Below are 15147 nucleotides of genomic sequence, written 5' to 3' on the forward strand. Positions count from 1 at the left end.
CGACATCACGGGGGGCTGTGTCACAGAGGCCCTTGAGGTGTTCGCAGAGCCTCTAAGTATTCGGCCCCACAGGGGGTTCACAGCCTTCTGGGGGTATCGTGGTGTCCCTTGGAGGAGGCAGATAGCTTGAAGGTGGGGGGGCCAAGGAGTCCTTTGGATGACAGCTGCCCCAGGGGGCCTCAAAGCAGCTCTCTGGGGCTATCACATCCCTCTGTGTTGGGGCGGGGGTGTCCCTGCGTCCGTCACGGCCCTCCTGGGCAGGAGCTCGAGGCACCGAGGGAGGCGCAGGGCAGTGTCGGGGCGGGGGGCCCAGATGGCGACGCGCGCGACGCGAGCAAAGACTTCTCGGCAGGCGGATGCACTGGATGAACGTGTGCCTTGATGTGTGAGAAGCGCCCCGCCCGGCCCCCGCCCGGCCCGCGAGCTCAGGCTGCCCCGCAGCGCCCCCGCCGCTCGCGCCTCTGCAGCCTCCGAAGGCGCCTCGTCCACGCATCCCGCCAGGGCAACACGAGGCTCCCGCGGGCGGCGCTGAGCCCGGGCCCCCGGCCCTCGGGACCCCCGGCCGCGGCCCCCGGCCCGCCCCCCAGCAGCAGGTAGCTGCGGTCGGGTAGTAGGCGCGGGCAGCCGCAGGCGGCGTCCCGCGCAGGCACCCACAGCGCGCTGCTCCCGCGCCGCGCGCGATCCTCGCCGCTCCGGAACACGGCGAGCACGGCCACCGGGAAGCGCGTCCAGGAGCCGCGCGCCTCGCCGCGAGCGCGCACCGCCACCTGCACCGCTGCGGGGGAGGCGAGAGGGGCGGGGTCAGGCGGGGCGGGCCCCGGAGGGGGCGGGCCGCGCAGAGGAGGACAGGGCGCCCGCGGGGGTGGGAGGCGAGGTGGAGGAGAAACACAAAGAGGACACAACGCAGCGGGAGCACCGAGAGGCCTCGGGGGCTGACAGGGCGGGGCCGGCGACAGCGGAGGACCTGAGGGCCGGGGGATGGCCTTGGGGCCCAGCGAGGGTCAGGGTATACAGAGGGAAAGTAGGGCAAGGTGAGGAGGACGGGGGCAGGAGGCCTGAGGGCGGCCTACCGTAGTCCTTCCTGCAGAACTTCTTCAAGCTGATGCGGTAGCTGCCACGGGCAGGTTTGCAGTGCAAGTCGCAGTCTGGGAGGAGGGCGCAGGAGGAGGTTGGCACCGATCTGCACCTCCTTCTCCCACCCTATCCTCCTCCCCTCCTGGAATCCATAGCTCCTTCCAGCCAAGGACATGCCCACTCTGGGACCTCCACTCACCCTGGGGCTCCACAGGGCTGCTCTCCTCAGTGGGTCCAGGGACAGGGGTCTCTGTGGAGAGGACGGGATAAAGGCCTTCCTTTGAAGGGAGCCAAGGGAATCTGTAGGGCTCAGGGGACAGTTGAGGGGGCAGGGGGATCTGCGGGGCCCAGGTAGGCAGCAGCAGGGAGCTGGGTTGACCTTGGCTGAGGTGGTCTAAGCAGGGCAGCATCACTCACTAACGCAGGGTGCCACTGGAGAGCGGCTCTGCTGGAAGCCAGGGGCACAGCGGTTGCAGGTGAGGCCAGTGACGCCATCCTTGCAGGGACACTGGCCTGTGGTCTGGTTGCAGGTTTTGCCAGCAGCACCAACAGGGTGACAGTCACAGGCTGAGGATAGAAGTGGGATGGTCAGAAGCCCACTAGGGATGTGGGAAACCGGAAGGTGAGAGTGTGCAGGTAGCTGGCGGCAGGCTCACCCCTACAAGCGCGGCGGTCACTCAGGGCACGGCCTGGGTCTCGATAGAAGCCCTCCTGGCAGTAGTGGCAGTGCCGGCCAGCAGTATTATGCCGGCAGTTGAGGCAGACACCTCCACTGCGGCGGCCAGACAGTCGGTACAGCTCCATGTTGAAGCGGCAGCGGCGGGCATGGCCATTGCAGGAGCAAGCTGCAGGGAGGGATAAGTCAGGGACAGGCTGGCCTGGTCTCAGATCCCCAGGCCACCCTCCAAGGCCTCACCAAGGCAGGCGTGGGCTTCCCGGGCCGTGGCCCGCTGCCATGGCCTGTCGCAGTAGAAGGGCTTGCAGCGGCCGCAGTCAGGGCCCTCGGTGCCATGCCGGCAGTCGCAGATCAGATGGCCCTGGGTGTCCAGCAGGCACCTGGAGGCATGCCCATTGCACTTGCAGCGCCCGCCCACCTGGAGCTCAGTGGCTGAGTAAGAGTAAGGGACCATGGCCGTGGCGTCCCTCGTGTCCCCCAGCATAGTAGGCCTTGTGAGCACTACTTGAATGTCTGTGGCGGTCACCCAGTCTTGGAGCACCGGGCTGCTGTCCAGATCCAGGCCTGGCGGGCTGCCGTCCTGCACGCTGAAGGCCAGAAGGCCACCCCCATCAGGCTGGGCCTGGGGCTCAGGGAAGCACAGGGCTTCGGGCCCCAGGCCAGCTGGGCCATCGGCAGGGGCAGGCACGCGGCCATAGTCCAGGCCACAGCGGGAGGAGAAGAAGCCCAGTGGGGTCCAGCTTCGGCCATGGTCCTGCGACTTGAGCAGGGCCACCGAAGTGGGGGGTGCAGAGCAGAAGCGCAGGCTCACGAACACCAGCTCAAAAGCCTTGCCGAGGGGCACTGTGAGGGTGATGTTGAGGGGCACCTGCGTCAGCGAGTCCGAACGCCAGCACACCGGGCTTGTGGTGCCCCCTGCAGAGGTCAGGAGGGCGGCGGGGTGTGCCCGCCGCGGGTCCGAAGCGTCGCAGGCCCGCGTGGCCGGCCGTCCGCACGTGCTGGACGCCAGCACCTCGCGGCCCAAGGCCGCGTTCACCAGGCCGGGCACGCAACCGCGGGGCGCGCCCCCCTCGTCATGGCAGGGGTCGGCGGGCCCCGGCGGCCCCGGGCTCAGCGCGGCCGAGAGCGTGCCCGCGGCCAGCAGCAGCCCCCAGGGCCAGCCGGGCATGGCCGGAGCCGCCGTGGGTCAGCCAGCCGGCCGGGGGCCCACGCCGCTGCCCTCGGGAGAGAGAGCCCGATCCGAGGCTCTGCCCGCTGGCCCGCGGTGCCGAGCAACCAGAGCCCCAGGCCGCTCCAGTCAGGGCCCAGAGGTGGGCGCAGCCGCCGTTACGCCCCGGGCCGAGCGGAGCAGCGGGGATGTCGGCGCGTCCTCCCGCTGGGCCTGGAGCGTTGACAGGCGTCGCCCCCGCTCTCGGCGCCTCCGCCCGCAGAGGCCCCACCCGCCGCCCGCCGCCCGCCGCTCGCACTCACCCACCGAGGGCCGGGTCGAGCAGGTCTCCCGGCCTCCCGGGACCGGCCGAGGGCGGGCGGGGCCTGGGGCGCCCCGGCCGCCGCCTCCTCCCGGCTGCAGCGAGGGCGGGTGAGCTGTGCCAGTAGAGGGTGGGGGGCGCAGCAGGCGCAAGCCTGGGCGCAGCCGGGGGCGGGGCTGCTCGGGCCGGGAAGGAGGGAGGGGTGGGGAGGGGAGGGGAGGGGGCCGGGGAGGGGGCCTCGTCGGCAGAGCCGGAATCAGAAGCAGATTCAGACACTGGCTGGGCCAGCGGGGGAGGGGGCTGGGAGGCCCTGGAGCCGGGGGAGGGGCCGGGGAGCCAGGAATGTGCTGGCGGGAGGGCTCTGGAGTGGGTGGCTCAGCCAGGCAGCCCGTGGGGGACCACCCAGCCGGCCCCCGGCCTGCCTCCAGGCTTTGACTGCTCCTGGGGTTGTGCCACGTGCCGGGTGGGGGTCTGGCTGCCTCCTCCCTCAGGCCCATCAGGCAGGCTGGGCCCTGGATCTGAAGGTGGGACCCGCATGCTCCCATTGGTCCCTACAGGGCACACTCAACACAGAGGGAGCCAAGCTGGGCTGGTGGTTGTGGGGTGTCCCCAGGGCAGCAGTCTGTTGTAGTAAAAAGAACCCAGGATTGGGGCCAGGTCTGATTTTGAATCCAAGCTGCTCCAGTTTCTAGTTGTGTGGTTTCAATTCCTTAACCTGCCCAAGCCTCAGTTTTCTCATCCGCCAGATGCCTATTATTCAACTTTGCCAAGCTGTTGGGATTTCATGAGCCACATAGGTATTGGATGTAGCCAGGGAGCTCAACAGACTGGAGTCCCTCCTTGATGGAGGAGGCAAAGCATCCCAGGAAGGGTCAGCGCCATGCAAAGGGGGCAGGGAACATGGGAATATATCCCACCTGGGAGCAGCTCTGAGGCCTGAAGTTCTAGATGGGAGGCTGACCCCAGACCAAGCCCAGCTGTCAGTGGAGGACACCACATGGGTGTGTCTGTGTAGGCAGGGCTGCCACCCTCGGTTGGGCCAGAGACACTGCAAGGACAGATAAGAAGATGGAGAGAGCAGAATCCTTGTGCTATTTAGGAGAGGAGGAGCAGGAGGACGTAGAAGCCTCCCAGGGGATACTGAAGGAGAAGAGGAGGACACACAAGGGCTTGACCTTGGAGAAGGAGCAGCAGGAAGACAGGGTGATTGATGGGCTACCTGGAGTGACTGACACTCTCTGGTCAGGCCCTTCACCAGGCCTAACCAGCACAAATTCAGGGGTGAGGGGTGAAGGGACTGAAAGGATAATAGGAGACTTTGAAAAGACTGAGCCAGGAGGGCCAGAGGGGCTGCTGGCCTCTCTCTTCTTCTCTGGCAGCAACAGGAAGGCTGAGGGGGCCCCTCACCCCACAAAGCAGGTGCCACTGGGGCCTGTCCCTCAACTTCCCAATAAAGAGAATGTGTCCCTTATAACAAACAGCCATGCACGAATGAGGTAGCTGGCAGGGAGCATGGTTCTGCTCTGGGATGGGTCAAGTTCAGAAAGAGCAACTTCCCAACCATTCTCTTCAAGGTTCTTCTGATCATCAGCCTCAAACATGCTTGGGATGGCGGGGAGCCCTGGTGGGAGAGCGGGAGGTGTGATAGATCCTTCTGGGACCGTTAGAAGCAAGGAGGTGGCCACAGTGGGGAGAAATGCCCAGGCCCAAGCCAGTGGTTCCCCGGGGCCTGAGACAAGACTCCAGGGAAAACTTGGCTGTCTGGACTTCAGGACTCCTGCTAGGAAGGAGGAAAGCAGGGAGCAGCTCCCCCTCCCCAGCCTTGCAGACTTTGTGTGCAGCACAGCCTCCTCGTGAGTTGGGGGTAGGGTCTGCAGAACATCTGGTGGCCTCTGGTGTGGGTGAAGGCCCCCAGGGCTCAGCCTGCAGGGTGTTCATCGGGGTCAGCAGTCAGGTACCTGGCCCAGAGCGTCGTTGCCCCACTTTTCTGGAGTGGCCCTAGGTGTGCTTTCTATTCTGGCCCCTGGGGCAGCCCTGGCAGATGGTGTGACGGGCGTTAGGGAGTTAGGGAGGGCCTTCCTCACAGCCCCCCACCCAGGCTCAGTGCTCCTTGGGACTCAACCATCTGTCCCCAGTCCTTGACTAGGGCCTCTCAGACCTCACACCTCTCTGCTGGCCCTGCCCCTTCCTGGCACCTTAGAAGAGGCTCAGCCTCTAGTTCCCCACCTGCAACTCAGGCTGCTGCAGGCCTCCCCTCCCCTGCCCCCACTCAGAGTGACAGCTGCTATCTCTGGGGCTCGAGGAACCTCTATGGGGGAAAAGGGACCGAGGGGGTCCTGACATGTCTCAGGGAGCTGGGGTCTTTCTTTTAAAAGGCCAACTGATCAAATACTCCCGGCTTAGCCCAGGACCGACTGTCCCCGCCAGACTCTTGCAAGCCACCTCTTGTTCATATATAGCACAAACATTTATTGAGCGCCTATTTTGCCTCGAGGGGCTTCCAAACCAGTGGGGAAGACAGCTAGGGGAGGGGGACACAGCCCACTGTGTCTCGCCCCGAGGAGGGTAGCCACGTCAAGTCCCCGGCCCACCGCCGCCCAGGACCCTGCATACCCTGCAGGGCCCCCGTGCCGCGCAGACTGCCGCCAGCCCCGCGCTCAGCCAGGCCGGCTCTGCGCGCCAAGCGAAACGCTCAAAAGCAACATGGGCGGAGGCGGGTGCGGGAGCGGGAGAGCCGAGTCGGGGGAGGGGAGGGAGATGGCTCGAAGTGCCCAAAGCTCGGGCATCCTGAGGGTTCAGAACAGAATGGTTTGGGGACGGCGTCTGGGGAGAAGGCTTCCGCGACACGCGCTTGGCACTGCGCCAGCCGGGCCCAGGCGAGATCCGGAGGGAGGAGGCGCCGGCTCGCCGTGACCTCGCAGGGGAGAGGGCTTGGCGCGTGGGTTCAGGGCGTCCCCGGCTCCCGCCGCCCCCCGCGCCCGGCCCTCTGCCGCCGCTGCCGTGCGCGCCAGCACAGGAAGGCGGCGGCCAGTAGCCCGAGGCCCGCGCCGAGCCCTGGGCCAGGTCCAGGCGGGATCCGCGCAACGAGGTGATGGCCGTGGCAGCGGCGCCTGCAAGCAGAACCACGGCGCCGAACGGCAGGACGCAGCGCGGCCAAGAGCCCCCCCGTGACGCCGGTAGCCAAGGGCAGCGAGCGTAGGGCCCCGTGGGGCTCAGGGGCCTCGGCCGGGGGCGGGTGCTCGGCCGCGCTCATGCTGCAGAAGCGGGGTCTGCGCCCCGGGTGGGCGTGGGCGCCCCCTGCAGCCCCGCTTGCCCGCCACGTCGGAGCAGATTGGCCGGCGATGCAGTGACGCCACGGGGACAGTTCTTCGCTGCAGCCTCCCGGCGTGGTGTGGAATCAAGGTGGGCGGGCGCTAACTCGCAGGGGGTCTCCCTTTTCTGCTCTGGGTGCCTTGTGTTGGGACCTACCCAGATCTCTCCCCTCATGTTATCTGCTGGCACCTCCCTGCCCATGAAGGCCCAGGTGCCCACAGAGGTCCGCAGGACACCACCAGTGCCCAGGACTGGCCCTGGAGAGGTGGGTCATTGAGTCAACAACCTTTGGGTGCCCATCTGCGCTTAGCTAGAGATGCAGGTGGACAGAACCCCTGACAACAGATAAGGTGCACAATAAACTAAGAGAACCAGTGGGTGAAATAATTGCAGTGAAGACCACCTGCTATGGAAACGGATTCTGGGGTGGCCAGTAACAGGGGGGTGGTGGGATTTGCCCTGGAGATTAAGGGTTCCTCCAGATCCCAGCACCTGGACATAAGCTCTGGAGGCAGAATGGAGTGGCCAGAAGGAGGTGGTTGTACCCCAGGCTCCCTCTCTCTCTTTCTCCCCCTTCCCTGGGTTTCCTACTCTGGAGTTCCACTCCCTGGAGGCCCCCTCAGTGCAGTGAGGGCCCTGATTTTTCGTTTTCTACTTTGGTCTGTCATCTGGCCCCCAGCAGCCCCAAGGACCTGGGACTCCATGTCCAAGGTTTCTGGCCTGTTGGACTGTGGGGCCCTTTACAAGTAGGGCCTCCTGCAGGGTGGGGCTACTCTGAGGCAGCTTCAACTTCACCCAATTCATCCCCCATACCTGCAGCACTTCATCAGGCTTGCAGAAGACCTGGCCTTCTCCAGGAGTCATCTGCCTCCTGGGCCTGGGCTTCTCAGGGCAGAAGCAGGTGTTATTTGGTCTCACACATCACTGTCCACACAAAGGGCTACTGCCCTAGCTCTGAGGGTTGTGCCTGGTCCACACAGGTGCTCACTAAAAGCTCATGAAAGGGACACTGCCTCGAAGCCCTCACCAGGGTCCAGAGCTGTGAAGCATCTAACACCATCTTATTCATCTTCAGCCCAGTGGTAATAACCACTACCCCAGTATGACAGTGGGGACAACACTGGGAACTGAGCCTCAGAGTCTTCAAGAATCTTGCTGGAAGTCCCAGAGCAGCAAACAAGTCATGATGTAAACCCAAGATGTGTGACTTGTAAACCCAGAGGCTGTGACCTTGACCTCTACACTTTCTTGCCTTCCAAGAAACAGTGGCTCCTTCAACAGGGGAGGTAGGAGCCTTGGAGGTGACAGTGGAGCAGGGGAGGGGTGGACTCAGTCTAGGGGGCCAACATCAGCCACAGCAATGGCACAGGAGCAGGTGCTGGGCATGGGTGCCAGGAAAGATGGCTGTGGGCAGACAGTGGCCGTCCACTGCAATACTGGCTTGTGGCTTTTTTGTCTTTTGATAAGCCCGGTACAAATGTAGGCACTTGTGGGGAGAGGTTTCAGGTATGCTAGAGCCAGTGCATGAGGCAAGTCCCCAGGGCAGCCCACCTTGAGTGGCTTTGCCCCCTCCCTTCAGTACACAAAGGATATACCTATTCTTGGTAAATATACTTGATATATTCTTGGTACATAATAAACACAAGAAGAAAACAAACATGCACCAAGTCGCACCTTGGTATGATTTAAATATATCAATTTTCTAAAGTAGTTTTAATGTCACACAAGTAGCTTTTAAGTGTACAGCAAGAGAAAACAGAAGTAGCTAAGAAAAGCCCCCACCAGTCTCAGGTCTCCTGAGCCTGTGGAAAGCCAAGCTGAGCCCTGACCAGCAGGTTTAGCAGCCATTAGAAAGGCCCTAAGTTCCTCAGGAAGAGCCAGGGGGCAGTCCCCGCCCCTTGGAAACCTGGTTTCCTAAGGGGGTACAGGCACCTCTGGGCCCCTGGCTCACTGTACCAGTGAAAATCCCCTCAATGCCCATTCATTTGATTCCTCCTAGGGAAGGGGGGCTCTCACCGACAGTCAGGCTAGGGGCAGAGCCAGCCTGCCTTTGCTGCAGGGTTCTGGGGGACTGGGGGTGGGCCTGGCCACGGGAAGGGCTCAGTCAGCAGGCTTATCTTCTCGTAGGATGGTGAGGAAGCGCTGGCCTCCCTCACAGAGCAAGCTGTGGACAGCCCGGCACAGCGCTAGCCAGGGTGGCCCCAGCGGCTCCTGCTTGCTCACCAGGGGGAGGAGTTCGGCCATCAGGACCTGGGGGGTGGTGCAGGACCAAGGTCTCAAGGGGGCCCTGTCCCAGCTGGCCCAGGGCCCCCAGAGGAGGGCTCAAACCAGGGCCGGCTTTGAGGCACCATGCCCCAGCCCATCCCTCCTCCAGAAGCTCCAGCACCCTCACAGGGGCACAGGCCCAGCAGCTCCCACCCTTCCCTGGTAGGTCTTGGCGGGAGGAGCACAGATATGCTCTTGAGGCCAAGCCCTCATGAGGCTCCAGACCTAGAGTCCTCCCCAGGGCCCATGGCTCCCCGACACTCAGTTACCCACTCCCTACTCCATAAGTACCTTTTCCAGGTGGATCTGCTGGTGCAGCATGGCCACTCGCAGCCTGAGGGCCGCCAGGGTCTGCAGCTCCTGGGTACTAGAGTAGAGAAGCAGCTGGGGGCTCCAGATAGGGTCTGCTCCTCCTCCACAGGGCAAGGAGGCCCTGGGGAACCTCCCCTCAGGCCACGGCCCCAGCTGCTGTTCCACCACTGCTGCGAGGACAGAGGATATGGCCTTACAGGGCACAAGCCAGGCACCTCCTCCCCAGGCCCCTTTAAGGGGATGCAGTCTCCCCTTGCCTCCTGTATGAAGCCCTATTGTCCATAAACAACTAACTCTTGCAATACCAGGCATCTGCCAGTACCTCTCTGATTGTCACAAGGCACTTTTTCAATAACTGGATAAATAAGTAAGCTACTCGGAGTGGTGGGGTCTGTGTGTCGGGAGAGAGATTGGAGCAGCGGTGCTGTGCTGGCCAGCTCCACAGCACAACTGCAGAGAACTCAGAATGCAGTGGGGTGACAAAGGGAAGGGCTGGCCTGCCTGCCTGCCTCCGCTCCCAGGCTGCTGTTAAAGTCCCAACACCACCCCGTGGCTAAAGGACTTTGGCCCTGACCAGACTGCAGCACGGGCGGGGCAGGCCTCACCTGTGCATAGCTCCCGCAGCCTATGGAGACACTGCCCCACGATGGCCTGCAGCTCCTCCAAGGTGAGCAGGCAGCGGTACTCCTGCATCCAGTCCTTGGGGTCTACATGAGAGCCAGGGGGAGCAGGCCAGGTCCACGCCGGTCCTGAAGCCCTCCACACCCTGACCAGAGACTCAACTAAGGGCCCACTAACCTGCCGTGAGCTCGTCCCCCATTCGAAGTCTTAGCAGCAAGTAGGCCTTCTGCAGGTGCCTCACCTCCGCCTCCACCTCGGTGGCACTGAGCCTGGGGCCAGGCCAGCCTGACTGCATGTGGGTCAGGGAAAGTCCCCTGTGGTCAGGCCCCTCCGCTCTCCCCAAGGGCTGGGTCCTGGAGTAGCTCTGGCCCTTCGTGGAGTTGCTCCTCCTCAGACTCGCCAGGTTTAGAGCCAGAACCTCTGCCCCCCACCCCTCACTCCCCCATGCCCCGGAAGGATACAGTCGTCTGCATTTTCTGGAGGAACTGCGTTTTGGCGGTGGTAGCAGCATCCACAGAATCACTGGTCTGTGTAGAGCTGAGCTGGGCCCACAGGCTGGGATGCACACATGCACAGCCCACAAACCAGAAAGCAACGTGGTTACTTCAGCCAGCTGGGCTGGGCCACGAGAAGTAGGCAAGGGCCAGGGTAGCAGCCCCAGCCTGGGGTGTCTGGCTCTGCTGAATGTCAGGAGGGACCTTTGGGGGTCCTGGGGAACCGAGGGGGACACTATCCGTGAAAAGGGGACGGAGCTGACCCACTCTGGGAAATTCTAGGAGAGAATTCAAGGAAAAAGGGGAGAGGAGCCAGCAGTGACTGGCGACCAAAATGTCTGGTAAGAGCTTTGGATGCTGGCTCTGTACCAGGCACAGCACAGACACCCGAAAAGGCACCACCTCGTTTAACCCCTACAACACCTCTAGAAGCTGGTACTATTATTGTCATCTCCACAAGGAAGACAAATGGGGACTTGGAGACACTAAGTGCCTTGGGGCCTCAGAGGCTGCTGGCTGAGTCTAAGGTGACTACAGCCATCCTAGGGAGGCTGACTCTCCTAATGTGGAGTGTCGCCACCCAGCAAAGAAAGCCAAGGGACCTGTGGGAAAAGTCTTACCAGTGGGAAGCCTCAGCCTCCCTGCTCTCCACACTCCCCTGGTCTCCCCTCCCCCTTCACCCAGCCACAAGACTCAGCCTCACCGGGAATTCCGGGAAGCCGCTTTCCTGAAGGCCTCGGGCAGCTGCAGCAGGATCCTGTCAGGGAAGCCGGTGCTCAGGGCAGCTCTGTCTCACTCTGGGGCTGCAGGCCCCACTCCCTACTCAGAGCCCAGTGAGGGATGAAGCTCACCCACCCCTCAGACAGGGCTTCCAGGGTGACCACAGGAGCCAGCCCAGTCCAGGTCCCACCTGGCAGAGAGAAGAGAAAGCAGAGCCCAGGCCTTCGAGAGCTCATGTGGAGCCCTGGGGCTGGGTGGATAAGTGGGTACGGCACAGGTCAGGCCCCAGTGCATCAAACATGGCACCTTCACAGCCAGCTGTTCCACTCTGCCAGCTTCTGGGCTTGGGCCTCATGGGGTGGCATCCTAGGGTTCCCCTGGCCCACATCCAGCTCAATGCCCTATCCTCCCTGTCACCCCAAACCCAGGCTCCTGCTACTGCCCAGGATCTGATCAGGTAGAGACAGTAGTTCCTCTAATGAGGGTCTGGAAACCTACCCCTTATCCTTGAGTGTAAAAGCTTCTGGGGCCTGAGAAGCAGCCGACAGGGCTATTTGTTCGTTCCTGAGGCCTGACTCAGGCTTGGTGGCTCCAGCCCCTTGCCCCATACAGGCCTGATCCCCCACTGACAGAAGCCTGCGCTCAGGGAGGTCCTTGGCATGCACCCTGGTTTGGCGGATGCCCCTGGGGGGTTTTGTCTCTGATGCACGGCTGCCAGCCCTGCGTGAGGTGCTGGGTGGGGCAGAGGCTCTGGTGGCAGGGGAGGTGACAATGGACCCAGACTTCAGGCTGGGGGCCTTGTCTCCTTCTCCAGCCTTTGATATGCCTTTTCGCACCCGTACAGCCTTCTCCAGCGCCTGGGTCAGAAGCTCCAGCTCCTTGAGGTCTTGCGGGCTGGGTATGCATGCTGCAAAAACCAAGAGTCATGTAGAGGTCCCTCACCACTGCATGTCAGAAGACAGGCCAGGGGCAGCACCTGGAGAAGGTGGATGGCTGAGGTTTACCTGCAGATGGGGCCTCTTCATTAGTTTCTGGCCCTGGGGTTGGCTCCGGAGCCAGGGTCTCGGCTGGTTCCCTGCGAAGACACAAGGCAGCCGTGGCACGGCCAGGAGGCACGGCCCGGGCCCAACAGGCCTCCAGGGCCGCCTGGCCTAAGGGCAGACCCGCAGCCTCAGAGCCTGCAGGAAAAGCGGGGAGCACTGACAACCCGCAACTCCGAAGTGAGCGCTGGGCCGGGTCTCCCAGCCCGGGGTCTCTAAGCGGGGTTCTGACGGCCCGAGGGAGGCCTAGCCGGGTGGTCCCGGGGTCCGCGTACCAGGCACGCAGCAGCCGCCGGGAGACTCGCAGGCTCCGCTCCAGCTGCCGCTGTCGCTCGGCGCAGGAGTCCAGGGCGTCACGCAGCTCGGCCACTAGCCTGGTAAGGACGCACCAGAGGCTCAGCACCCTGGCCAGCCTCGGGCCGCGCAGCCTCCCGCCCCCTCCAGCGGCGCGGGACCCACCTGCGCGAGCTGCCGGCAAGCAACATGAAGGTGGTACCCATTCTTCGCGATCTGCCGCCGCCGCCAAATCCCGCCCCTTCCGGCCTAGAAGATCGCCCCTTCCGGCCGGACTGCCCAATCCCGAGCCCAGAGTTCAGGGCCCGCCCTACCCGATGACGATCCCGCCTCAAGGTCCCCCGCTTCCCGCGGGGTCCAAGCCGTGACTCCGGTTCTGAGCTCGGGCCGGGAGCCGTGGAGGGAACGCGGGTGAGGACCTCGGGTGACGCGCAGGCTTCTGGGTTGGATAACCGGGTAGATGGTGGCACCTGTGATCGCTTAACGGATGGCTTCGTCTTTGTATTGAAGGCGCTCTAAAGCAGGGCCCTGCTGCCTTGCTGACCCCGGGCCACCTAGCACAGGGCAAGGCACATGGAGGGGCCCAGTAGGTATTTACTGCAGTCGATAGAAGTGAGGATTACATGTGTGTTGGGAGCAGGGACAAGGGAGGAGGGAGTGTCAACTTTTGGATATGTTGGTGAGGTGATGACATCCAGGGGAGGCATCAGTGGGCACCTGGGCAGAGGCGGATGAAGCCCAGGAGCCAAGGATGTGGCACATGGAGCAATGGGCCTGGGCAAGCTGGTCCAAGGTGGGGCAGGTGTGCGTGAATGGGGACAGGTGAGGGGGAGCTGGAGCCCAGAGAGGTGGAGGGACAGCAGAGCCTGGTGTCTCAGAAACCACAGGAGGCTATCCCAGGAGGGAATGTCTGCGGGATGGGGGAACGGGGCCTTCAGAGAATCAGGAGACACCTGGCGAGGAGGGATTGTGGGGACAGATGCTGGCTGGAAGGAGTGGTGCGGGCAGCAGGGTCCACTGTAATTGGAGATAACAGGAAAAACAGATGAATGCCAACCCCTCAGGGGCCAAGAAATCTCAGGGGAGAGCAGGACGGGTGACAGACCTGGGAGGGGTTGTTTCAAGTTGACGAGGTGTCCATTTCATAGTGCTGATAGGAAGGTGCTGCAGCAGAGGACAGAGACACAAAGGAGGGGAGTTGAGGGTGCCAGGCAGAGAAGGGGAAGGGGGTGAGGACCCAGGCAGCCCTGGGACTGCCCTTAGGGTGGGCCCCTCCATCAGTAGTGGCCTGTTTTCTTGCCTAGTGCGGGGAGGCTGACAGCATTCTGACTAAAATGAGATTCTTTGTGAGGTAGGAGGGGAGGGGAGAGGGCTTCAGTCAGTGCTTAGAAGATGCAGGGAGACTCCACCCCACCCCACGGTCAGGTGGTACTAGGTCCCCACTGGAGTGGGAGAAGGCCGTTCAGTCATGCACATCACGTGGCTGCTACTACCCTCATCACATTTAATCCTCACAACACCCCTGTGAGGTAGGTATTATTACCCCATCTTACAGATGAGGAAACTGAAGCTCACACATGCCTAGGGGCATACAGTCAACAGGGAGGTCTGCAATCCCTATGCTGGGATTCCCTTACTCAACCATGCCTGACCCAGGGTGGTCAGAATTCTACTACAGTAGCAAAAAGAGCTCCTACAGGGAAATCAACACCCAGAAAAGCCTCACGGAGTCAGCATCTCCCTGTCCCTGTCGTTTTGGTTCAAGACCATTTGGGGGACACTCCTGGATAAGTGGTTCTTTCTGACATTTTCAAGAGGAAGCAAAAGCTATCAGCAGGGCTCCACGTCGGCACCAGCTGCGGGGCAAAATGGAGGCGCTGATTTTGGAACCCTCCCTGTATACTGTCAAAGCCATCCTGATTCTGGACAATGATGGAGATCGACTTTTTGCCAAGTACTATGACGATACCTACCCCAGTGTCAAGGAGCAAAAGGCCTTTGAGAAGAACATTTTCAACAAGACCCACCGGACTGACAGTGAAATTGCCCTCTTGGAAGGCCTGACAGTGGTATACAAAAGCAGCATTGATCTCTATTTCTATGTGATCGGCAGCTCCTATGAAAATGAGCTGATGCTCATGGCTGTTCTGAATTGCCTCTTCGACTCACTGAGCCAGATGCTGAGGAAAAATGTAGAAAAGTGAGCTCTGCTGGAGAACATGGAGGGGCTCTTCTTGGCTGTGGATGAAATCATAGATGGAGGGGTGATCCTGGAGAGCGATCCCCAGCAAGTGGTACACCGGGTGGCATTAAGGGGAGAAGATGTACCCCTTACGGAGCAGACCGTGTCTCAGATGCTGCAGTCAGCCAAAAAACAGATCAAGTGGTCACTCCTTCGGTGAAGATCCCACTGTTCCTGGCTCCTCACCCCCCTCAAAAAATCCACGTCTGCTGTGACTTCTCATCCAGCCCCCCAGTTGATGCTCTCAGGGTCATCTCGGGGATAACAGGGATCCTTAAATCTCCATCCTGTCTGTGGTTGCCCCCTCGCAAACCTGTATACGCTTCCCGTTCCTTCTCTTTTTTGCAGTTCTGGGAGTAAAGCTCTCAGCAGATTTGGACACAGGGCAGGGGAAGCACTCTCTTCCTTGCTCGACTGGATTATGCTCCCATGCTCTCCTATCCCCCATATTTCCTCCTCCACTTCTGTGCCCTTTGCTGCAGCTACGCTTCAGATCAAAGCAGGAGAAAGAATGTAGGCAGTAGGTCTGGGCGCCTCCCTTCCCTAGGTCGCTGAGAGAGGTGCCTTTCTTTAGAAGACCTTTGGGATTTGGCTTTCCGCAGGAAGACGGAGGTTGGGACACCCACTG

General features: G+C 62.0%; 3 protein-coding genes across 5 annotated transcripts; 1 reads left to right on the forward strand and 2 right to left on the reverse strand.

Moving 5' to 3' along the window:
- Window positions 1-425: 425 nt before the first annotated feature.
- NTN3 (netrin 3) lies at window positions 426-2918 on the reverse strand. Its single transcript, XM_060078970.1, has 6 exons — window positions 1991-2918; window positions 1731-1919; window positions 1492-1641; window positions 1274-1324; window positions 1071-1145; window positions 426-775 (listed from the first exon to the last, which is right to left on the reverse strand). The coding sequence occupies exons 1-6, from the start codon at window positions 2916-2918 to the stop codon at window positions 426-428; spliced, it is 1743 nt and encodes a 580-aa protein (XP_059934953.1).
- A 5326-nt stretch (window positions 2919-8244) lies between these two features.
- On the reverse strand, window positions 8245-12514 carry TEDC2 (tubulin epsilon and delta complex 2). 3 transcript variants are annotated; one of them, XM_060077668.1, is made up of 10 exons: window positions 12443-12514; window positions 12259-12357; window positions 11948-12018; window positions 11442-11850; window positions 10927-10980; window positions 10191-10284; window positions 9907-10018; window positions 9714-9815; window positions 9088-9275; window positions 8245-8781 (listed from the first exon to the last, which is right to left on the reverse strand). In XM_060077668.1, the coding sequence occupies exons 1-10, from the start codon at window positions 12481-12483 to the stop codon at window positions 8632-8634; spliced, it is 1320 nt and encodes a 439-aa protein (XP_059933651.1). In that variant the 5' UTR covers window positions 12484-12514; the 3' UTR covers window positions 8245-8631. The 3 variants fall into 3 exon arrangements, with proteins under 3 accessions (XP_059933651.1, XP_059933650.1, XP_059933652.1); XM_060077667.1 differs by having other exon boundaries at window positions 9088-9278; XM_060077669.1 differs by lacking the exon at window positions 12259-12357 and having other exon boundaries at window positions 9088-9278; window positions 12443-12494.
- Window positions 12515-13875: 1361 nt separating this feature from the next.
- Window positions 13876-15018, forward strand: LOC132476215 (coatomer subunit zeta-1-like). Its single transcript, XM_060078023.1, is given in 1 exon segment — window positions 13876-15018. A coding segment is annotated over 1 exon segment (534 nt). The 5' UTR covers window positions 13876-14145; the 3' UTR covers window positions 14680-15018.
- The last annotated feature ends 129 nt before the right edge of the window (window positions 15019-15147 follow it).

This window comes from Mesoplodon densirostris, chromosome 16 (genome assembly GCF_025265405.1).
Source record: "Mesoplodon densirostris isolate mMesDen1 chromosome 16, mMesDen1 primary haplotype, whole genome shotgun sequence".
Lineage (NCBI taxonomy): Eukaryota > Metazoa > Chordata > Mammalia > Artiodactyla > Ziphiidae > Mesoplodon > Mesoplodon densirostris.

Bases quoted from the DNA above. Each gene is read 5' to 3' on its own strand.
- NTN3 (XM_060078970.1), bottom strand. From the start codon at position 2,918: ATGCCCGGCTGGCCCTGGGGGCTGCTGCTGGCCGCGGGCACGCTCTCG. The intron at 1,642-1,730 runs GTGAGCCTGCCG...TTCTATCCTCAG, and splicing joins TGACCGCCGCGCTTGTAGGG to CCTGTGACTGTCACCCTGTT. The intron at 1,325-1,491 runs GTGAGTGATGCT...TCCTCTCCACAG, and splicing joins TCCAGTGGCACCCTGCGTTA to AGACCCCTGTCCCTGGACCC.
- TEDC2 (XM_060077667.1), bottom strand. From the start codon at position 12,483: ATGGGTACCACCTTCATGTTGCTTGCCGGCAGCTCGCGCAG. The intron at 9,279-9,713 runs GTGAGGCCTGCC...CTGTCCTCGCAG, and splicing joins GCTGCGGGAGCTATGCACAG to CAGTGGTGGAACAGCAGCTG. The intron at 8,782-9,087 runs GTACTTATGGAG...ACCACCCCCCAG, and splicing joins AGCAGATCCACCTGGAAAAG to GTCCTGATGGCCGAACTCCT.